General features: G+C 29.4%; 1 protein-coding gene across 1 annotated transcript; it reads right to left on the reverse strand.

The window, feature by feature from the left end:
• On the reverse strand, positions 1-23836 carry LOC112779622 (2-alkenal reductase (NADP(+)-dependent)). The gene is made up of 7 exons (XM_025823949.2): positions 23638-23836; positions 21254-21539; positions 7997-8174; positions 2991-3123; positions 2220-2253; positions 1412-1494; positions 1-508 (listed from the first exon to the last, which is right to left on the reverse strand). Exons 2-7 carry the CDS (start codon positions 21485-21487, stop codon positions 121-123), a joined length of 1050 nt encoding a protein of 349 aa, XP_025679734.1. The 5' UTR covers positions 21488-21539; positions 23638-23836; the 3' UTR covers positions 1-120.
• Between the last annotated feature and the right edge of the window lie 1003 nt (positions 23837-24839).

Genomic DNA, 24839 nt, shown 5'->3' on the forward strand with positions numbered 1-24839 from the left:
TAGCAACAACGTTATTCTTATTGTTAATATAAAGTTCACCATACACTACATACATAAACTGAGAAGTTTGATATTTAAACCTTCTGCTATATATCTCATACTCTGTTTTCTATAATCCCTTCATTCTTCCTCTTCTACTAACCTAACAATTTTCTTTCCAATATTATTTCCATTGAAGAGGCCTACAAAAGCAGAAGGGACGCTCTCTATACCCAATGAGATGTCTTCAGTCACTTGTAATTCGCCAGTTCGAAGATAATTTGATGTTTTTATCATAAAATTTTGAAAATGGTGAATCATGAGGTCAGGAGTTAAAAATCCTTGTATGATGATTCTCTTATATATAACATTCACTAAATCTAGTGATGCTCTCTTTCTTATATCAATATACTCCGATGTTGCTCCACAAACAGCCACTCTACCAAATGTGTTCATATTATCAATCACTGCTTCCAGCATCTTGCCCCCAACATTGTCGAAATATATGTCAATTCCCTCAGGAAAGTACCTAGAATGAAATAAGAGCAAAACTACTTACGATACATTTTTTACTGAAAAAAGAATTTAAATTTATGTGTTATTTTTGTAAAACATAAAAAAATACAAAACTTTTTTTGAAATTAGGAGAATAATTAAAAAATTATAAATTAAAACTTCTAATTATTTTTATATTTTTGACACTTTATCCCATTTTTTTTGTTGTCACAATATTTTTTATTGATAAGTCAAACATTAATTCGCCAAAAATCTGAGTTCCATTTCCATTTGATATATATATATATAATAGAACTGTAAAATAAATATTGATTTATAAATAGCTTTGACCGAATCTGCAATTTTTTGAATTTATATTATTTGACCACTCATATTGAGTTATATATATGTGCTACTGTTATATAGAATTGAACTCAAAAAATATTAAAACTATTTTATGAGTAAAAAATTATTATTTATTTTAATTAAAAATCTTAATAGTTAGTAATTTAAATAAATAAGATGTAAAATTAAATTAATATTAAAAATTAGTAAATAATTATAAATAAATAATATTATATTTTAATCAAAGATTTCAGAAACCCTTAATTAATGAAATGGGATAAAATATAAGTTTTTAAAGCTAATTGAATCATCACACCACAGTCAGAATTTTGCTGTAGTTATTTCTTGATTTTGTGACGGTTTTAAGCAATATCTAAAATATTTTATAGTGAATAAAAAAGCATCACGTTTTCTAGTAATATTAAAAAAATAAAAAAAAGTTAAAATTTGTCTTATTTAATATTTATTAATAATTATAATAATTAATAAATATTAAATAAGATAAATTTTAATTATTTTTTACTAATTTATTTTGGTTATTAAACATTTTGGAACGCCTTAATACTTCAATTAAACTAAGTACATTTCATACCTTCTAAGAGTAGAGCTTTGATCTGTTTCTTCTTTGTAATTGAATGCGTCATCAAATACTAGCTTATCTTTAAGAAATGCAACCTACATAAAATTACACAAGAGTTACTGGGTTAGGCTTAGGGCTGCACACGGATCGAATCAGATTAGATATAGCCTAAAATTTTATCTATCCGCACTGTATTCATCAGATCGGATCGGATACGATATCCACATTTTTTCAGGTCAGATCCGATCCGATCCGATCGGATCGGATCAGATATCGGGTATATCCGTATAATTAAAAAAATATATTTTAATATTCTATTTGGCTATTTTTATAAAAAAATATCCATAAAATTTATTTTTCACCTATTTGAGCCTATTTACTCCTAAAATATTATCAATAAAAGTTCTCTTAAATAACAAAAAAAAATAATAACACAAGATTTAAGTTTAATTATTCTAAGTTGAAGTACAACATAAAAAATTAAAAACAAGATATCATAAAATTCATAAAACAATACACTAAAATTCATATCACATTAGGGTTTACTTTCTTAAACTATGCTATTTATATGAGACGTGTGGATATGCGGATTTGCGGATCAGATCTGCAAATATCACTACTAAATTCGCAATCCGATCCTACTATAGTGCGATCCGATTCGATGACTTTGCGGATCGAATAATATCCACAAAATTTGGATCGAACGCGGATAATTACCGCGAATATGTAAATATTATCCAATTCATGTGGAGCCCTAACGAGACTTTGTTAGTGATATACCCAATGCAAGTTGGATACCAAAGTATTAACAAGTGTTGACCTTGTTTTGACTTCCAACACAACCAACAACATAGTAGGGGTGTGCATGGGCCGGGTGAAACCGGGTTTGATGTGACCCAGACCCGACCCGAAATATATACCGGGCCTATTTGTTAGACCCGAACCCGACCCTAGACCCGATAAAACCTATACACTTTCGTGCCACGATTATACCGGGTAAAAATCGGGTGAAAACCGGGCCGTTAACATTATATTACCTTGATACCTTCTTGTAAGTTAGCATGTAAAAATATCAAAATTTCCAAGACTCCAACTATTATTTGACATGGTAAAATTCACTTAGAAAAATATAATAAGAACTAACTCTTCTCTAAAATTAAAGTATAACCATAATCAATACTAATATTGCCTAATAACACCAAATATTTAAATCAATACAAATAACATAAGATTATGCATTAGTCTAAAGTCTTATGCATTTTAAACATAAAACATTAACTTATAGTCTTATATATAATGACTAATAACAAAAAATATTAAGGTTTACAATACTTAAATTTCACATAATAATAACCATCATCCATCACTAATAACAAAAAATATTAATTGTGTATGATGACCGGGCCACCGGGCCGATTTCGGGTGACCCAATCTATGGCCCAGACCCGACCCGAAATAATGACCGGGTCTACTTTTGAGACCCATACCCGGCCCTAGACCCGATGAAATCACATCAAATTAGCCCCTAAAGTGTTCGGGACCGGACCGGGTCTTCGGGTCGGGCCAGACCATGCACACCCCTACAACATAGCAACCAAAAAGCTTTGCATATTGCCCAACCAAACTTCCAATACTTCCACAAGCTGCTGACACAAAAACCTTTTCTCCCCTTTTGGGTTTGCACAATTCAAAAAATCCCACATAAGCTGTCATTCCCCCAAGCCCTAAGAAAAAATCAAGATTTTATAATTTGCACTGCTGTTCAAATATAAGCGACATATATTGACGTAGGAATTTAGATTTTTTAAATTTAAGAATTTTATTTTAGAGAATAAAATAAAATTTCTCATTATTAAATATTTTTTTATATTTTTTTATAAATAAATAATGATGAATTATATTTTATCCTTTAAAATAAAATTTAAAATTTAAAAAATAAGAGAAATTAACTAATAAAAGATGTAATAGCATAATTAAAAAAGTGGAGACAAAACAATTTTATTATTATTATTAATTTTAAAATGAAATTACCAATTCGGTTAAGCTACCATCAGTTACAAAAAAATATCTATGGATAGCTTATTCGAATTGGTCATTTATATATATGTTAATATATAAATTTTGTTATTTTATCGACCAAAAATAACTTCAATAATTGATAATTGAGTAATATGTATAAAAAAAACTCATTGTTTTCCTTATCAAAAGAGGTAAATATCAAATGGATATTTGAGAGATTCTGATATTAACAAAATGGTACCTGACTTTTGTTATTAATAAAATGGTCTCTAAAAAATTTTAAAATTTAATAAACGTGTCCCCAAATTCGTCGGAACAAATCTTCGACAAATATACAATGCTAACATCTTCGACAAGTATACAATGCTAACATGGCCACCGTATTTTGATGACTTGGCAAACCACACCCCAAATTTAATCCCTACCTTCCGAGCGTAGACTGCTCCTCCATCTCCCTCTCCATTGCAGCCTTCCCCCGACCTAGCGCAACCTCTTTCCCCTCTCTCCCCATCGCAGCCTTTCTTTCCTCTCCCTTTCCATCGCAGCTTCCCAATGCACACTCTCTCCTTCTCTTTTGCTGTACATAGTTACATATCAATTTTTAAATCTATACTGATTCATAACACACGGCCCATGTGATTTTTTATGGGAAGCCGTATGCTTTCTGCTTAAATTTACATTCACAACAAACTAGTACGACACTCTGATTGTTCTCGTTGCACCACTCTTTACTTGCTGAAATGGCTAAGAAATTGTAAAAGTGATTTTCAAAGATTTTGAGAATGGTTTAAGGGGATTATGAAGTAGAATCAGAAAGAGGAAAGAAGAATGAAGCAAAGTAAACAGGGCTCTCTAAAACATTTGTCTCTTTGAAAATAAATAGAAGGGATAAATTGTCTTTTTAGCTGATATATATGGTTACGAATACGCAGTTAGCAGTTGTCAAAGCCATCTTCGATTGGCGAAATAGCATTTTGGTTAATAAAATGTTCTAGCTTAGATTAACATGTTTTAGTGTTTGTGTTTTATATAAGAAACAAAAGTAAAATTTAGTTTGATAAAATTTTTATTTTTTTAAAAATGATAGTATCTGTATTTAGAAAATTAAATTAAAAATAATTTTTAATAAGTACAAACAATAATAAATATGTTTGGTAAAATAATTTTTAAAATTTAAAATATTATAATAGACATTAATATAAAAATTAAATTTAAATATTAATTAATGTATGAGATTATATTAGACTTTTTAATTTTGATAAGTACAGACCAATTTTAAAAAGGGATTATACTACAAATCCAAGTATTTTTTCATCCAAGTTTTATCCAAGTAGGTCCAAAACCAACAAAAACCACTCTCATTAGAAGAGCGTCATTACACGCGCTTTATCTTCTTCTCTTCCCCCACGCTTCTTCTTCTTTCAAATACACGCATACGTCATCTTTTTCTTCTTTCAAATTCACGTATATCTCCTCCTCCTCCTCTTTCGTGCACGCAGATTCTTCTTCTGCTTCTCCTCCCCCTCCTCCTCCATCTCTTCTTCTTCTTCTCCTCCTCCTCTTTCGTTATCGTCGTCACCAACAACACCAACATTTTGCTAATGGATTATTTTTTTCAATCGAATTGAATGGAATGCAATTACTAAATTGAATTGAATTGAATTGAATGGACGCAAGTGTTCTGAATCTGAATCTGAATTGAATTGAATTGATAATCTCTAAATTGTAGATAGAGGTGTTTTGAATTTGATTTTATATAATGGATTATGTTTCGTTCATTTAGTACTATACAATTGTTTCACCATGAGTACGTATTCGGTTCATTATGCATAAAGCTGTTTGAATTTGATTTTATATAATGGATTATGTTTCGTTCATTCAGTACTATACAATTGTTTCACCATGAGTACGTGTTTGGTTCATTATGCATAAAGCTGTTTGAATTTGATTTTATATAATGGATTATGTTTCGTTCATTCAGTACTATACAATTGTTTTTACCATGAGTACGTGTTCGGTTCTCAAAAAGCTGTTTGAATTTGATTTATATAAGGATTATGTTTCGTTCATTCAGTATTATACAATTATTTCACCATGAGTACGTATTCGGTTCATTATGCAGAAAGCTGTTCAAATTTGAATTTATATAATGGATAATATTCTATTTATTTAGTACTATATAAATGTTTTACCATAATAACATGTTCCGTTTATTTCTGTTTTTGCATAATTTAAAACTTTTCCTCTTCACCTTCTACTGCTTCTTCACCAGAGAGAGAAGGAGGAAAAGACAAAAAAATACAGCAACAACAACAAAAGAATGACGATAAGGAGAAAACACGTGAAGAAGAAGGAACGCGAAAAAGAAGGAGGATAATGAGGAGGAGGAGGAATGCGAAGAAGAAGACGCTCCGTGCATAAATGAGCGTGAGAGGAGGAGAAGAAGAAGAAGAAGAAGAAGAAGAAGCGCGGGAGAGAAGAGAAGAAGAAGAAGAGAAGAAGCGTGGGAAAGAAGAAAGTAGGAAAAGCGCATGACCTAAAATTGCTTGAATAAACTTGAATGCCGAAATTGCTTGGATGTGGAGAATATCTCTTTAAAAAGCTCATTCTTAAGTGCTTTCGAAAGCAACCATAACTCTTAAAAGCGGTAAGTACGTACAGGCACGCTTTTTGATTTACCAATGCTTTTGAAAACTACAAACATCTCTTCGAAAGATTTTACCAAACCAAGGCTAAAGCTTAATTTGATAAGGCATTAAAGTTTTTATTTTTCAAAACCCGCTTATAAAAGCTAGTTTTGTAAAAATGGTAGCATATGTGTTTGGTAAATTAAATTAAAAATATCTTTTAATAAGCATAAGCAACAACAAATGTATTTCCTAAAATAACTTTTAAAATTTAAAACTATTATAATAGACATTAATGTAAGAATTAAATTTGAATATTAATTAATGTATGAGGTTATATTAATCTTTTTAGTTTTGTGATAAACACAAGCCAACTTTAAAAATTTTTTTTAGGGTTCGTTTGTTTTTGAGAACAGGACAAGATAAAACACTGAGAACAAGACATAAATGACAGAGACACATAATTTAATATTCTTGTATTCTGTTTGTTGATACAGTAGAACAAATTATGAAAATCTATTTAAGTCTCATTTTTTCATTCAAAAAATTTGAGAAAAAAATATAATTATGAAAAATTAACTAGAATAATGAAAGAAAAATAAAAAATAAGTTGTATTTTTTATTAGTATCTCTGTGTCTTTCTTGTTAGTATGAATACAAAATATATTAATTCAATGTCTTTGAATATAATGTCTTTTTTAATGTCGTATCTGTTAAATACTATTTTATGTCTCTATGTCTTTGTCTTAGTGTCCTATCACTGTAAATAAATGCATTCTTAAGTGCTTTTAAAAATATCCTAACTTTTAAAAGCTACAAATATAAATACATACATAAACTTTTTTAATTTAATAAATATAAAATAAAAAAATATAAATATCTAAAATACATGAACTTTTTGAATAGTGGAACCTACACTATCATCACCAATGCTATAAATTAATCTTGAAAAATTATCAAACTGATAAAATAAAAAATTATGAAATTAATTACTATTGAATTTTAAAACTTGTGTATGTTCTAAGAGTAAATAAATACTCTTATTCTGTGTTATTTATTTATCAGTTTGATATTAGTTTTTATTTTAGAGTTTAAAATTTTAAGATGTAGATGTGGTTTAAAATTTAAAATTTTAGCTGACTAATATTTTTAAAATTTAAATTAAAAATAATAACAATCATATAATATTAATATAAAAGATAATTAATTTATCATAGTAAGAAGGTTGATCTTAAAACACTTTAAAACTTAAAAGTTTTTCATAAAATTGAAGGTCGATCTTAAAACACTTTAAAATTTAAAAATTTCTCATAAAATTATAACTTTCATAGCGCGTAAATTTCATTATATCTTAATTTGAAAATAATTAGACTTTGCACTTTTTCACTTTACTAATATCATTCTTTATATATGGGATTGATCCATCTTCATATATTTATAAAGGAAAAGTCTAGGGGCAGTAACTTCTGTATTTTGTAGCCAGCACTTAACCATAAAAAAAAAAGTGAGTGATCTTCTATTATTAGATATAATCTTATACTATTAAAAAGACTATTAATAATCAATTGATGATTACAAAACACAAAAATTGCTGCCCTTAATATTTCTCATTTATAAATGTATGTTTACGGGACATTCAGTTTAAAGTGTTGGGTGAATATGAAGTTAGATTTTCCATATAACGATTCCAATATACTCTCAAGGACCAATACGACGATGATGACACATATTTTAGGGGAGAAAAACATGATATTACTCTTCCAATTTTTTTTTCACAGGGCATGATTTACTTTGCTTTAATTAATTAAAATATCAATTAATAATTAATTAAAATGTGTAGCCAATTGTGTAATTTTGTATAGGTAAGTATAGCATAAAGTGCTTGGCCATCTCTATAATAGCAAAGTATCCATGCAATAACCATGAGCCATGTAATTAATAAAAAGCTTACCTAGAACCCCGAGATGATAAGTGAGTGGAAATTCGGAGGGCTCTAATTTTCTCATGATGGTTGTTTCTTTCACAAAACAGTACTCAGCCCAAGTGAATACTCCAAGAACCAAATCATCTTTCACGAACTTATTGTTACCAGAAGCCACAACTTTTCCAATAACAGGACCATCAATTGCCTGGAAAGTGAATACATCAACACATAACATTTGAAACGCGAAGGAGGAGAAGGAAAAAAAAAAAAAAAACGCAATGTGAAAAATGGTCATAACAACTTAGTTAGATTTGATTAAGTATTTTATTTAATTGTAAAGTTTTATTATTTTTTAAAAATCAGTATATATATATATATATATATATATATTTGATAAATTAAATTATAAATAAATTAAGTGTAATATATGATCCTCTTGTAAAAAATGATCATAACAACTTAGTTAGACTTGATTAAGTATTTTATTTAATTATAAAGTTTTATTATTTTTTAAAAATCAGTATATATATATATATATATATATATATTTGATAAATTAAATTATAAATAAATTAAGTGTAATATATGATCCTCTTGCAACATATTAGAGGTAAGTTTGGTAAATATTTATTTTTTTAGAGTGGCCTGTTATAGTTGGCATTTGAAAGATATAGATTTGTAAAATTAAAGTTGTAATACCTGTATGAATTTTTTAATAAATAAATGTAATAAGATAGTTATAAAGTATCTCATTTGTTCAGGAGAAAAGCATGCAAATTTTCTTAAACATGTCACATTGGCCGTGCAAAACAAAATACACATTTATAACTATCTCAGTTTTTGTTCCAACAAAATGAGATCATTTTACAATACGATTTGAATCCATTTAAAAAGTAAAAAACTAGTATAATTTGTTGTAGTATTAAAATTTTAAATTTTTTAATTTAAATCATAGATTATTTAAATATTACACTTTAAAGTTATTTAATTCAAAAATGTTTGAATTTAGTCACCAAAAAAAAATGTTTGAATTTTAATTTTTTTTCAAACAATTAATTAAAAAAACGTAAATTCATGTAAAAATAATTAATGATTTAAAATTTAGATTGAATTCATACCATCAATAACAACCATAATTAATAAAATTTAAAATAAAATAAATTATTAGTACCACAACCGTAATCTGTTAAAATTTTCAAAAGTTTTAAAAGTTTAAACTTTAAATTTAAATTAATATTTTAAAATATAATAGAAAGACATCTTGCATGATATTGCTCCTAAATTTCTCTTGCTTTACTTGGAACAAATTCAATTTGATTTTTTTTATTATTATTTTGACCTCTACTGCAAGGTAGTTAGAATCGCGTGTAAACTCGTGGAAACGCACATTATACGCTTTTACCTCATTTTTTCGTTGCGCTTCTGCTTCTCGTGCAGAACCAGGCTGCTCCGTGTGAAATCGCCATTAAAAATCGCAGAGTCGCCAGAATCGTAGCTTCTGCTACGTGGTTGCGTTTCAGGTGGAAGAAGTTTCTTTTTCTTGGCCCTGAGCCCCCTGATTGCAGCCCAACCCAACTCAATGGCCCAATCTAAATAGAAGACCATGGAAGAAGAGCCCTAGCAGAGTAACAGTCTCCAATCTCTTAATCTCCCTTACTTTTACAGTTTATCTCCAATTCTCCATGGCCAAAATTTCAAATTTTCACCTCTCTTAAGTCTCAATCTTTGACTCTATCTCTCTTTTCCTCTGAAATTTGAATTTCGCACGACCGGAAACCCCAATTTGGAGCATCGCTGACTCGCCGTGACTCCGTGAGGTTTACGGCTGGTGTTATCGACTCGGACTGGTGGTGGTTGGACTGCGTGAGGCCGTGAGCGTCACTTTGCGATTGCAACACATTGAGACTCTCTGGCTTAGTGGCTTTGCCTCTTTGTCTCTGTCTCTGGCTCTAGAATCTGGATTGGAATCTGGATCACTGGTTGCTGCTCTTCCCTTCCCCTTTGCTGCTAGTTCATCAGGTAAGTTAAGAAGAAGCATATCACTTTCTCACTCTAGCTAGTAATATAATTGAACGCTACTTCTGTGGTTCTATGTCAATATATGGCAAAATTTCATCCTAATTTGTGTTAAAAGTACAAGCAATGTACCTAACTAATTAGACTAATTAGGCCAATTTCATCCATCATCATATTGTTGTGGATTACCAGCATAGCTTCATCGGTAAATACCTCTCATAAATGACTTCGTGATTTGGCCTTACAAACCTTCTGTGTTGCCTTTAATAGAAAGGAGGTTAGCAAGTATAGGTTTATGAGTTGTGACTTTGTCATGAAAATGAAATTGCTGTGGCCTGTTTGATTTGTGTTTGACTAAACCTCTTGAATGGAAATAAGTATGTTTTGTTTTATTATTTTTATTTCTAGATGTAACAATGTTCTCTACCCTTGTGGTGTGCCTGAAGATGAGGAAATCGATGATGCTGCAAAAAACTAGAATGATAAAATTATCTCATTGTTATAACATAATTAGAGACCTCTTAAATTCAGGTTGTGTATTTATGTGTAGAGATTTGGATCAATATAGGTTGCCTATGTTCTGCTTGTTTAGACCTCTTGATTTCTACTGTTTCGAATTTGATTTTTCCTAGTTTGAAAAAGTTGAAGTAATGGTCTGATCTGGTCTGGTACTGCTATGCTTTCTTCTTGAATGTTGCTGCATAGTTGGATAGTCATGTTCTCTAAAAAGTGAGGTCTTTCTTATAAATGTTCAGGCTTGTATATTGGGTTAAAGTTTATGTGATGATAAGTGATAACCCATATTCCATTGACAATGTGGTATATAACCTTGCCGTTAGAGGTTTTGGAAAAGTAAATGCTAGAACTGATATTGATTTCTAAATTGACTCTCTTGATTCTATGATAGTAAAAATAAAATTTTATTAATTTATTATATAAAATTCATTCCTCATGTTTTTAAGTTCGGGTTTTGTTTAGTGTTCTTCAGTGTTTTGAAATGGCGGTTATGGCGGCGCCATAACGGTATGGCATGGCGGGTTTTGACCCTGCCGCCATTCACCGAACGCCGCGATGGGGTTATAACGGGGGGCGCCATGGCGGCCGCAATTGCGGTGGCACCATGGCGGGACGCAATGCGTATGGCGGAAATGGCGGGCTGTTTTGGGTTTTCCAGAAAAAAAATGAGGGTAGTTAGGGTAATTTAATAAACCTAGGTCAGATCCCACTAACCACTAACCCTAATTTTCAGCCCCTCACTCATAACTCCCTCCTCTGCCTCTTGTTCAAAAAAAAATTCCCTCTCTTCGTCTCTGTGCTCTCATCTCTGCGAACCAGAGTTCTTCACCAGCCCTCATCCATCGCCGCCCTCAGTCGCGCCGTCCGTCGAGCCGTCCATCACGTCGCCCGTCGCGCCGCCCAACGCGCCACCCAACGCGCCGCCCGTCTCTGTTCTCTCAACACTGCTGCTCATCACCTTTTGACACTGCTGGTTCGTGCCCCTTCTTCTCTGCTAGTCTGCTCCTATCTTTTTCTTTCCTCTCTTCCCTGCTGCCCATTCTTTCTACCCATTCTTTCTCAATAATCAGTGACAGTGTTAAACTTCTCTTCCTCCATTTTTTTGCATTCAGTATACAATGTCCACTTCTAGACAAGCCCTTGATTCTAATGCTCCTACCCCTGCCTCTGCTGGTCCCACTGTTGGTGCTGCCCCTGTTGGTCCTGCTCCCGCTGCAGCTGTCCGCTCTAATAGAGTTGACCCAGGCTGGAAATATATTAGTACAGTAGAAGAAGGAAATACTAATGACACCGTATGTACTTTTTGTGGAAAAATTATGAAAGGATGCATCACACGGGCAAAAGAGCACTTAATGATCAAGCCTGGAAACGTTGCTGGATGTAAAATGGTTCCAAAAGATGTTATTGCTGAATTATGGGAGTATTACCATAAAAAAAAAATCGAGGAAGACAAAGTGTTACCCCGGGAAGCATCGAAGAACAGAGTGTCAATGCTAGGGAACTTGACTTAGAGAGTTTGGGGTTTGGATTGTCGGAGGAAGATGCTCAAGGGATTGATGAACCTTATAATCCAGCTCCAATGGCAGCAGCTAGAGGGGGTGCAAGTAGTGCTAGAGGGGGTGCAAGTAGTGCTAGAGGTCCAATGGACTTGTTTGTTAGAAAACCTGAAACTGCCATTGCAAGAAACAAAAGAGAGAAATTGAGGCAGCAGAACATCAAAGAAGCATGTAATAAGGAAGCAGTTCGTAGAGTTCATCGATACATAGCACGGTGGTTCTACCATGCTGGGATTCCATTGAACCCGGTAAAGTTGAAGAGTTTTCAAGAAATGTTGTGGGCTGTTGGAAGCTTTGGTCCCAATTTACCTGCTCCCAGTTATCATGCTCTAAGGGTTCCACTGCTTAATGAGGAGTTGGATTACACCAAAGGATTGTTGAAGGGTCATAAAGAGCAATGGGAAAAGTATGGTTGCTCTATTATGTCAGATGCTTGGACGGATAAAAGGCAAAGGAGCATTATTAATTTTCTTGTAAACTCTCCAGCTGGGACAATGTTTTTGAAGTCTATTGATACTTCTGATTATGTGAAGACTGGTGAGAAATTATTTGAGCTTCTTGATGATGTTGTCGAGGAAATTGGTGAGCACAACGTTGTTCAAGTTGTAACTGATAATGGGAGTAATTATGTTCTTGCTGGTAAGTTGCTGATGGAGAAAAGGCCAAATTTGTTTTGGACTCCTTGTGCTGCCCACTGTTTGGATTTGATGCTTGAGGACATTGGGAAGTTACCATTAATTCAAAAAACCATAAAAAGGGCCATTTCATTGGTTAGCTTCACCTATAGTCACTCTAGCACGTTAGCTATGTTGAGACACTTCACAAATGGCAAGGAGTTGGTAAGGCATGCAGTCACCCGATTTGCCACTTCATTTCTCTCTTTGGAAAGGCTTTATGAGGAGAAAGAAAATTTGAGAAGAATTTTCACCTCGGATGAATGGGCAAAGAATAAGTTGTCAAATGAGGCAAAGGGGAGGGAGGCAACAAAGATTGTTATCATGCCCTCTTTTTGGAATCATGTCAAGTACACCCTTAAGATCATGGGCCCTCTTGTTCGGGTGCTTAGACTTGTTGATGGAGAGAAGAAGCCACCAATGGGATATATTTATGAAGCAATGGAGAAGGCAAAGGAATGCATCATGAAAACATTTCTTAATGATGAGAGAAAGTACAATGATGTTTTTAAAATCATTGACAACAGATGGAATTGCCAACTTCATCGTCCATTGCATGCAGCCGGTCATTTTCTAAATCCCGAGTTGTTTTATGACAACCCTCGGATTGAGCTGGATTTAGAAGTTACAAAGGGGTGGTTTGAGTGCATCACTAGATTGGTGCCAAGTCAAGCTGTGAAACAGAAGATATTGGAGGAGCAAGCACTATACAAGGCCGGCTATGGACTTTTTGGATCAGATTTTGCAAAATCTCAAAGGAAAAAGATTTCACCCGGTAAGATTGTTATAAATTTTACAAAGCTTTATAAATTTAGTTTGGTTAAAGGCTTAGACAAATTTATTTTAATTTTATAGCATTTTGGTGGCGAACATATGGGCATGAAGCTCCAAACATGCGAGACCTTGCTATCAAGATCTTGAGCTTGACTTGTAGTGCTTCTGGATGTGAGCGTAATTGGAGTATATTTGAGCACATTCATACTAAGAAAAGAAATAGGCTTGATCATGAAAGGATGGAAAGTTTGGTCTTGATAAAGTATAACCAACAACTCATCGAGAGGTACAACCTCAAAGATGAAGTTGACCCTATTGCACTCAATGATATTGATAAGTGTAATGAGTGGTTAGTGGGAGAAATTGGGACTGCCACCTTTCGAGATGATAGTGTGGATGATGATGCTGATTTCGTTCATCAAGATGACAACACTTTGAGTTGGAACCTTGTTTTTGAAGCAATGGGAGGACATGATCCTACAACAAATACTAGAAGACAACAAAATAGGAAAAGAAAAGAACCTGCAACTGCAAGAGGTGGTGCAAAAGGTGGACCAAGTGGGTCTAAGGCTTCAAAAAAAGGAAAAGGAAAGGCAGTAATTGTGGAAGAGGAAGAACCAGAATTTGAAGATGAAGAGGATTCTGAAAATGAAAAAGAACAAGAAGAGGAGATTCAATTCAATGATACCGAATCAGAGGATGATGAGGGAGCAGAGGGACATGATAATAATCGTGTTAATTTGGATGAATTTGATGAGAGCTAGAATCTAGATGTTCTATAGTTTTTATGTTGTGTCTTCTATTTTATGGCTTGCTTATGACTTTTGAGTTATGAACTTATGATTTGAACTTGATGTTATGTTTATTTGCTAAATTTGCTACTATATTTGCTATATTAATTGGATGTTTTATGACTAGAAAGTTGCTTATATAGATAGATTTTATAGTTTATTATATTTGCAATTTTTCTGCATGTTTTTTTGTACATATATGTGTATTTTTTAGGTAATCCGCCATTTCCGCCATTTTCCGCAACGCCATCCGCTATAACTTTATGGCGGATTTTTGGCTCACCGCCATGAGCCGCCATCCGCAATAAAAAACTATGGTGTTCTTGTCTGGAATTCTACTTTGCTAATTTCAAATTCTCTTTCTAAGCTTCCTTCCAGTCTTATTCAGGCATAAATCATAGTTTTGTTGAGTGGTTTCCTCTAATAAGTGCTTAATGACAATACATTGAGAAAATAGTAATCCTCGTCATCTTAGTTTTATATATGCCACTTTTTTTTTTGATATTGTTGAGTCCTTGCATTTTTGTTGGAAGTTCGATATGTTTCATGCAAATTATTGAGCAATCTGTCAAGCTCCAAGTGAGTTTTTTGTATCAATATATCAATAAGCTAGGTTTTGTAACTCAATTGACTAGAGTGCAAGGGATTTCAATATGCTGTTCTTAACCCCATAGCTATCAGATGGGGCTTTATTTTTTCCTGATCCTGACTTGAATCTTCTAATGCAATAAACATCTATGTGCTATAATCTTAGCAATTTTGAACATATCTTCATATACTGTGCTTGAATCATAAGATGATTATGTTCCTTGTTTAAACGCTTCTGTGAACTTAGATGGTTGTAATTGAAATTGAACACAATTCTATAATTTTTGTTAAATTGTTGAATTTTTGCTATGATATTGAATTGATTCATTGAATATTTACTATTTTCATTTTTTCTGAACAGGAATGACATCGACTCAAGCTAATGCAAGTAAAAATTCGACTAACATTCCAGCTTCTCAGTCAGAAAGTACAGCTGGAATCGCTAGTAAAAGAAAAGTTTCTAAGAATGCTCTTGGAAGTAGAACTGATGTAGGATGGGAGAACGGGATATCTGTTGGAGAAGATGGAAAGAAGATACAATGTAAATACTGTCATAAAAATTTTTCAGGAGGAGTTTATAGATTGAAACACCACTTAGCAGGAACTCAAAAAGATGTTGGGGCTTGTACAGCTGTTATTTGAGATTTATTTTATTTTCTGTAAAATTAGTTTTTGCTATTAAATTTTTCTAAATTTTTATAATTTACGAGTCATATTTACGTTCCTTCTTACGATTCAACGAATTACGATTTTGAGTTAGGTTAATGAGTCGAGGTAAAAACTACGAGTTCACTACATTGCTCTACTGTAACTATATCTATTTAGAAATAAAATTTGTATTAGATACAATATTTAAAATAAGACTAAAGAGAAAATATAACTTTTTAAAAAAATATTAAATATTACCACTTATATAATTCATTGAATAAAACATTATTGTAACATTATGACAAAAGCTCAATCAAAATAAATAAAATGTATTCAGTTATACTCTTACATTTTATTACTTTAATTTTTCATCATATTTTTATTAATTTTATAAAAAAAATGGATTCAAACCAATTTAATGTAAATTCTTTGTCAATTATTTATAAAATTTTAATTTTTTTTCAATTCAAATGTACAAAATTCTCAATTCTCACATCTATAAAATTATAATTTTTTATTGGAATTTTTTAAATTTAATGAGCCAAAACATGTAATGTGTTTTTTTTATTGTTGTTATGCTTAATTAAATAAAATTTAGATAATATTTTAAAGTCTATTTTTATTAATGGGTTATATTTTTAAATATGGTATATAATTATTAATGGTGTAAGTCTATAATTTTTATTTTAATTAATTTTTCACAATTTAACTGAAATTATTTGAAATAATTAAAAATCATAAAAAAATATAAATTGAATTGAGACTAAGAATTGAAATGACAAATTTTACATTGAGTTTCAACCTAATTTTTAGGGTAAATAACATAAACAAATTAAATGGCCTTCAATATTACACCAATATCCTAAAACAAAATAGCTTATATGCAGGGCAATTTATGTATATAAATTGAATGGACAAATTGTTTACCCAAATGTAACAATACAGATTTCATTACTTATGTGTCTTGAAACAAGTTTATGTAATTCGTGGAACCCTCCCACGTTTTACAAATTGTATATAAACCGTGGAAGCCTCCCACGATTTATGAAAGAATCAAATTATAGGAAAACCGTGGTTTTCTGCCACTGATTATGAAGGGAGCTTGAGTATAAACCGTGCCAGCCTCCCACGGTTTATGAAGAGATCGCATTAAATAAAAACCACCTTTGGACCCTACAACGGTTTATGAATAAGAGACAAAGCACACATCAACCGTGATGAATTTGTGTCAAAATTTTGTGCATGTTATATATGTTCCTTAGTTATAATATCTTAAATGTAACAAATATAGGATTACATGTTTGTTGGCGGTATCTTTAGGAAGGTAAAATGAAAATAAATAAGAGAGGGAGCTATTAGCACTTTTATTATAGTGATTTGTTTGGAGATTATTATTATTATTGTTGTTGTTGTTGTTGTTGTTGTTGTTGTTGTTGGAGAAAATATAAAACAAAGATAAGAAATAAAAAATATATATGCTCAAGCTGTATGTTTATACTATTTTTTTTATATTATAGTTAATCATATTAATATTGCAAGCAGGGATAGATGTACATATATAATTATGGGGCAATCGCCCCCACTACAATTTTAAAATTTTTTGAGTAGTATATGATAATAATATTTATTTGCCCCCATTAAATTATTGAATTTGACCCCATAATAATTTTTTATTCAATTTTTGGTACTTTATAGTCGATTTAAAAATTTTATATTAGATGTCATTAGAATGATCAATTCTCAATTTAAATGAAATTTGTGTTTTTTTTTTTTTAGAAATCGACTCGAAAGAGTATTCTTTATTCTTTTTTTTATATTAGTTTTAATTTTTTTCCATAACAATTGCATTAATTGAAAGAACTTTCTCAACTATGAATTTCAATACATATTGGCTTCTAATTGCATGAGAAGTAAATTTCTAGATAAGTATTTACTTATATATATGTAAGAATAATACTACACATCCAAGTTTTTTTATGAACTAAGTCTAACCAAGTTAAACAATAATACTTGAAATAATGTTAGTGATAACTGATTTTTGTTATCTTAGACTAACTTGGGTGGATTTGGTTAACAAAAGAACATGAATATGTAGCATTATCCTATATAAAAAGATAGATATTTCGATTGTATTGTTAAGAAAAAGATTACTTAATTTTTTTATAATACAAAACCTAAATAATAAAATTTTAAATTATATGTTATTATTTAAATTATTATTTTAGTGTTTTAATTTGTAAATTAGATATTTTAAAAACTAACCATATTATATATATTATATGTATATAGAAAATAACCGCCTGTATATATATATATATATTGAAATAAAAAATATACATTAAAAATAAATTAAACAATACATATATTTATATACAAATACATAACGATTAATGAATAATTTGATAACTGATTTTTATATACACATAATATTTTTATTATAAAAATTATTTTTTATATATATATATATTGCCCCACTATCAAAATTTTCTGGATCCGTCACTGATTGCAAGTATGATGAGGAGTACATGAAATTTCAATTATGAATAAAAAATATATATGCTCAAGCTGTATGTTTATACTAATTTTTTTTTATATTATAGTTAATCATATTAATATTGCAAGTATGATGATCATGTGCTCCTCATCATACTTGCAATATTAATATGATTAACTATAATATAAAAAAAATAGTATAAACATACAACTTGAGCATATATATTCTTTATCCATAATTAAAATTTCACATTTTTTATTTCTTATCTTTGATTTATATTTTCTCTAATAATAATAATAATAATAATAATAATAATAATAATAATAATAATCTCCAAACAAATCACTATAATAAAAGTGCTAATAGCTCCCCTCTCTTATTTACTTTTATTTTATATTCCTAAAGATACCGCCAACAAACATGTAATCCTATATTTTTTACATTTAAGATATTATAACTAAGGAACATATATAACATGCATAAAATTTTGACACAAATTTATCACGGTTGATGTGTGCTTGTCTCTTATTCATAAACCGTTATAGGGTCCAAAGGTTTTTGTTTAATGCGATCTCTTCATAAACCGTAAGAAGATGGCACGATTTATGCTCAAGCTCCCTTCTTCATAATTCGTGGCAGGAAACCACGGTTTTTCTATAGTTTGATTCCTTCATAAACCGTGGGAGGCTTCCATGGTTTATATACAATTTGTAAAACGTGGGAGGTTCCACGGATTATATAAACTTATTTCAGGACACATAAGTAATGAAATCTCTATTATTGCATTTGGATAAACAATTCGTCCATTCAATTTATATACATAAATTGCCCTTATATACATGTCCTAAATGTTTCTATATAAATCGAATCAATTACATTTGATTTACACTTTTTAGCATTAAATCGAATTAATTAGATTCGATTTAGCATGTATTTGTTGTACCAGTAATAAATCGAATAAAATAAATTCGATTTACTACTAATACAACGTTAATTGATTCGATTTACTATACATTTGTATATAGTATTGATATTTACTACTTTTAATATGATTGTTTATTAACTTTAAAACATAAATGTCAATAAAAAATATCTCCATTTAAATTTAAATAAAATATAAAAAAATCCAAATAAATAAGAATAGAAATTCAATTTTTGTGTTTTAGTTCAAATTCTAGAAAGTTTATATTTTTATAAAGGGTAAAGTACTAAATTGGTCTCATACGTTTGAGCATAATCATGTTTTGATCCTTAAGGTTTAAAGTGTCCTATTTGAATCCAAAAAAAATTTTATTTAGCTTCAATGTAGTCCCACCGTGAGGTCAAAGTTAAATAATTAACATAATATCTTACATATATAACAGCAGTACAATAACAAGGTCGATAATCTGTAAAACAAGTACAAGCTCCAGAGACACAAAATTAACCGCAAATGCATCAATATATTTATTTATCATTCTCTTTAGTTCTATAGAAAATATTTCATTTAAATTATAAGAATAATGATAAATAAATGTATTGATGCATCCATGGTTGATTTTGTACCTTTAGAACATGTACTTATTCTCCAGATTACCGACCTTGTTCTTGTACTGCTGTCATGTAGGACATTCTGTTAATTATTTAACTTTGACTTCACGATAAGACTATATTATATTGAAGCTAAATGAAATTTTTTTAGATTCAAATAGCACACTTTAAACCTTAAAGACCAAAATAGGATTACGCCCAAATATAGGGAACCAATTTAGTACTTTACCCTTTTATAAAAATCAGGGCAATTTACCAAAATATAACTTTTTAGTAAACTATGTAAATGCAAGAGAGGTCCCACGGATTCCAAATTAAACATACATAAACCGCTATATTCCCTCTAGCGATTTACGTTGAAGTAAAATTTGGCCGGAAACCGCGTAGGGGTCTCGCGGTTTCTATGGAGACTGCAAATTGGCATAAACTTCGAATTCTTTTGCCACTAAACCTAACACAAATTTCATACAACAGCAACCATGAATGGATCAAGCACCTCTAATGGCAGCCGTTCCTCCACCTCAGTCTCAGTCTAGAATGGATCAAGTAATATTAGAGGTTGAGGCGGAGAAACGGCTGCCATTAGAGGTGCTTGATCCATTCATGGTTGTTGTTGGATGAAATATGTGTTTGGTTCAGTGGCAAAAGAACTCAAAGCATTTGCGTTGTTCTGATTTTGATGAATTGGATCTTGAAACTGTTACATGAAAGCATTTGCTCTGTCGCGGTTTATGCCTATTTGCAGCCTCCACAGAAATCGCAAGAGCCTATCGCGGTTTCTGGCCAAATTTTGCTTCAACTTAAACCACTGGAGGAATGTAGCGGTTTATGTATGTTTGGAATCTGTAGGATCTCTCTCGCGATTTACATAGTTTACTAAAAATTTGTATTTTGGTATCCATTTTGTAAAAGTTGTATCTCGATAAATTTAAATCTCAATTGTTTTATTTTGGTAAATTGCCCAAAGAATCATTACCGGAACTTTTGATGCTGAAAAAGTTAATATAAAGTATAGCTCTCTAAGATGATATAGGGGTTAAAACTTAAATTTTTTAGCATCAAAAGTAACAAATAGTTATATTTTATATAAGAGGGTAAAGTACTAAATTGGTCCCCTACATTTGGACATAATCTTGTTTTGGTTCTTAAGGTTTAAAATGTCCTATTTGAATCCAAAAATATTTCATTTAGCTTCAATATAGTCCGATGTCAAAGTTAAATAATTAATGGAATGTCCTACATGACAGCAGTATAAGAAGTAAGAACAAGATCAATAATCTGGAAAACAGGTACAAGCTCTAAAAGCACAAAATCGACCGTGGATATATCAATATATTTATTTATCATTTTTCTTACAATTTAAATGAAATATTTTCTACAGAACTAAGAAGAATGATAAATAAATGTATTGATAAATTCACGATTATTTTGTAACTCTAGAACTTGTACTTGTTCTCCAAATTCTTGATCTTGTTCTTATACTGCTGTCATGTAAGATATTCCATTAATTATTTAACTTTGACTTTACAATGAACTATATTAAAGCTAAATAAAATTTTCTTAAATTTAAATAGAATATTTTAAACTTTAAATATTAAAATAGAATTATATCCAAATATAAAAAATTAATTTAATATTTTATTCTATATAAAATAACTAATTATATTTATATAATATGTAATTAAAATAATAAATACCTTGCCGGGAGTTATGCGGGTGGAATAGCTGATAGCATCTTGGGAAGCGCTAAAGCTCTTCATGCGGTTGATCTGAAATGGGTCAATAGAGATATACAGATTCTTCACTATCATATCATCACTTCCTTCCTCTACTGACAAACCTAAAGTCTCTGTTTTTATCTCAAAATCTGACTCTTTTGGTGCATCTTCGAAGTAATGCTTTATCACTATGTATTTGTTACTCACTTCCATTTTTTTTTTAATTTCACCTTTGCCTCTACTTGCTCTGCTTGTCCCTGTGCCTCTACAGGTTGACAGAAAAGAATGAATGCTTGCATGTTGCATGAGGCTTTTAAAATGCGGGAAGGATATTGAAAAACGTGTAATTCTTAGATATATAGAGGAAGGAAGAATTTTTTTTTTTTTATAATTTTTTGAAAGATGACGAGATCCTAACAAAAAAAAAAATATTTTTGGCGAATTATATTTAATTCTGTGAGACTAATCAGTTCTTTTATTAATAATATTTCTGTTGAGTAAATGAAACTTGTTTATCTAACACATTAGTTGTTTAATTTATCTATTAAACATCAATTAGAATTGACAAATTTTTTTATTAAAAATCTCATTATTTTTGGATAATTGTCAGGAACTATTTATTATTTTTTTCTCTATTTTTTGTTACATTTTTAGATATTTCACTAAATTTTTTATGTAAAAATTATGAAATATTAGTGATTTTTAAATTTTTATTTTACTCATAAAAATTGAATAGAGAAATACATATTATTATATTAATAAAAATAATATTATTATTTATTGTTATCAATCGTATCTATTTGTTATTAGTTATTCTAAAATATTAAAATTTAAATTTTAATATTAAATTTACGTGGTTAGTTGACATAAACATTCTCATTTATTATATCTATTTTAGATAAAATATTATGTCAATTTTTTTATTATCTATTATAAAATAGAATATATACTTCTTTTAATAATGAGTTTTTATGTGAATTATTATGATTAATTTAAATTGACTACACCTAAAATTTAACATAATCCTAATAATATAATATCTTAACAACTTTTTTAAACAACAATGAAAAGATTAAGAAAAATATCCTCCATTCAATTTTTATAAATAAAAAAATTTTAAAATTACTAATATTTTTTAATTTTTACACAATAAATTTAGTTATTATATCTAAAAAATAACAAAAAATAAAAAAAAAATTCTAAATGAGTCCTGCAAATTATTTTCAAAAAATAATGAGACTCTTAATAAAAAAATTTGTCAATTCTAATTAGCATTTAACGAACAAATCAAGAATTTAATGTATTATATAAGTATGTTCTATTAACCCAAAAAAATATATTAACAGAAAAGTTAATTATTATCACGAAAAATAAAAATCAAGGGCAGAAAAAGGATTTTTTTTTATCGAAAAATTCATTATCTTTTTTCTCTAATTATTATCACAAAATAGTTGAAAATATTTAATATAAAAAAGGGTGTATATATATATCATATTAAATATATGGTAAAATTAGCCACTAATATATAATATATATTAAAATATAAAATATATATTAAAATAAAATTAAATAATATATATTTATATACAAATATATAATAAATGATATTAGAATATATATATATATATGCTCCATAAAACTTTTGTTTTCGTATTTCTGTCTAAGGTTGAATTACATACATAAATAATATATTATGAATGGAGGAGAACTTACACTGTGTGTCTAACAAATAATAAAATGACATATGCATCACTGTTGTGTATATATATGTTTTTTAAAGAGAAAGTACAAAGAATTAATTTTTAGTTAATTGATATTAGTTATTTTTTAAATTTAAAAATATTTTTTAAAATTTAAAAGTTAAAATTAAAGATTTATAATTTAAGATAAATAAAATAATTTTAAAAAATTAACTAATATTGATTGAAAACAAAATTAGCCCTTTTTTCTTTCTACACCTTAAATTTTCCATCATTTCACTGAAATCATCTCCTATTATATTTCGAGTTTAAATCTTCTAAATTTTATATTTTTATTTTAGAAAATAAAATGATATTTTTTATCATTGAATATTTTTTTTATATTTTTTTTTTGTCTTACCTATAAAATAAATGGTAATAAATTATATTTTACCCTCTAAAGTAAAATTCAAAATTTAGAGAATTCAAATCTATATTATAAATTATCCCTCCCCATAGAGTTTAGACTCACACCAAACGGTCCAAATATTAGCAATTTAATTTACTTCTTTAGTTTTTTCACTAACCATATACGGATATACCAATGCAACCTGCATTATTCTACAATAAAATTGATTTCAGTTAAGTACCCTCAGAAAACAGAACATGCACCTTAAAACTAACCTTTTAACACAAAAATGAGATTGTTGATCCTGGTAGCCACAACCAACTGGAAAAGAACTGCGGACGGGAGGAAGGAAATTAATTAATTAATTAATTATGATTAGAAAGTGAAGAGACAAGTGCAGCATATCAGTCACCACCATGTTATATTGCCCCCAAATTAGAAAAAGTGAAAAACAATTACTTCTTGAATTCGTTATAGCCACAAAATAAAATTGAGGATATCCTCGTAATTAACCACGAAGAACACGTGCAAGTAGATAAGCAACCCCGACAAATCAAGCACCTAAAAATATCGATAACGTTTGCAAGGTAGGAAAAAATAGTTCAAATAATATAAAGTTATTTTATTTAATTTTTATTAATTATTACTATAATTATTTATAATTTTAAATACAATAAATATATAATTATAAATATTATATGTATACAATTATATATATATATATATATATATATATATATATTAAATTAAATAAAATAACTTTAGGTGTTATCTTTTAGTCTTCCTAATTTTACAGCTAATATAAATATATAGGCTTATTAGTTACCCATTCAAATCTTCCTATTTTTTTTTCTTCCTCATTTGACTCTCCTTTTGAGTTTGTTTGCTCCAAACGGAAAAGAAACATCTTTTTGTGTTACTTCCCTACCCTTTTTCCTTTTTTTTATCTATACATAATTAGAATATAAATAAAATTCTCTTCTAGTTTGCTCTTGTTTGTCATAATTTTCATTTCGTTTTTTTTATGTTTCATTTATTGGTTTATTAATGATATTGTTGTTGTTTATTTATTTGTTATTTTTATTATTTAGCTGCAAATACTCTTCTTTACTTAATTTGGGTAAAACAAATGTTATTTAAATTATATTCATTTGCATACTTTATTCTAAGCTAAGCTAAGTGCTTTACAATGGATGTGTTAGAGGTCCAAGTTAAAAATGACAAAGACGTAAGACAAGAATGGGGTTGAATCATATTAGGATAATTTTCGTTGAAGCAAGTAAATTATAAATTCTATCAAGTCTTTGAACTTGTATGCAATGGAATATGTTAGCATATATAGTTCAAGAAATTCTTTTAGCTAATTGATTTAATTTCAAACAACTTCTAATATTAAAGAATAATTATGATGTGTTTTAAAAAAAAATTAACCAAGACAGTTTGTTGAGTTTGAGTTATTTATTGTGATAACAAATAT

The sequence above is a fragment of the Arachis hypogaea genome, chromosome 19, assembly GCF_003086295.3.
Source record: "Arachis hypogaea cultivar Tifrunner chromosome 19, arahy.Tifrunner.gnm2.J5K5, whole genome shotgun sequence".
NCBI classification, from domain to species: domain Eukaryota; kingdom Viridiplantae; phylum Streptophyta; class Magnoliopsida; order Fabales; family Fabaceae; genus Arachis; species Arachis hypogaea.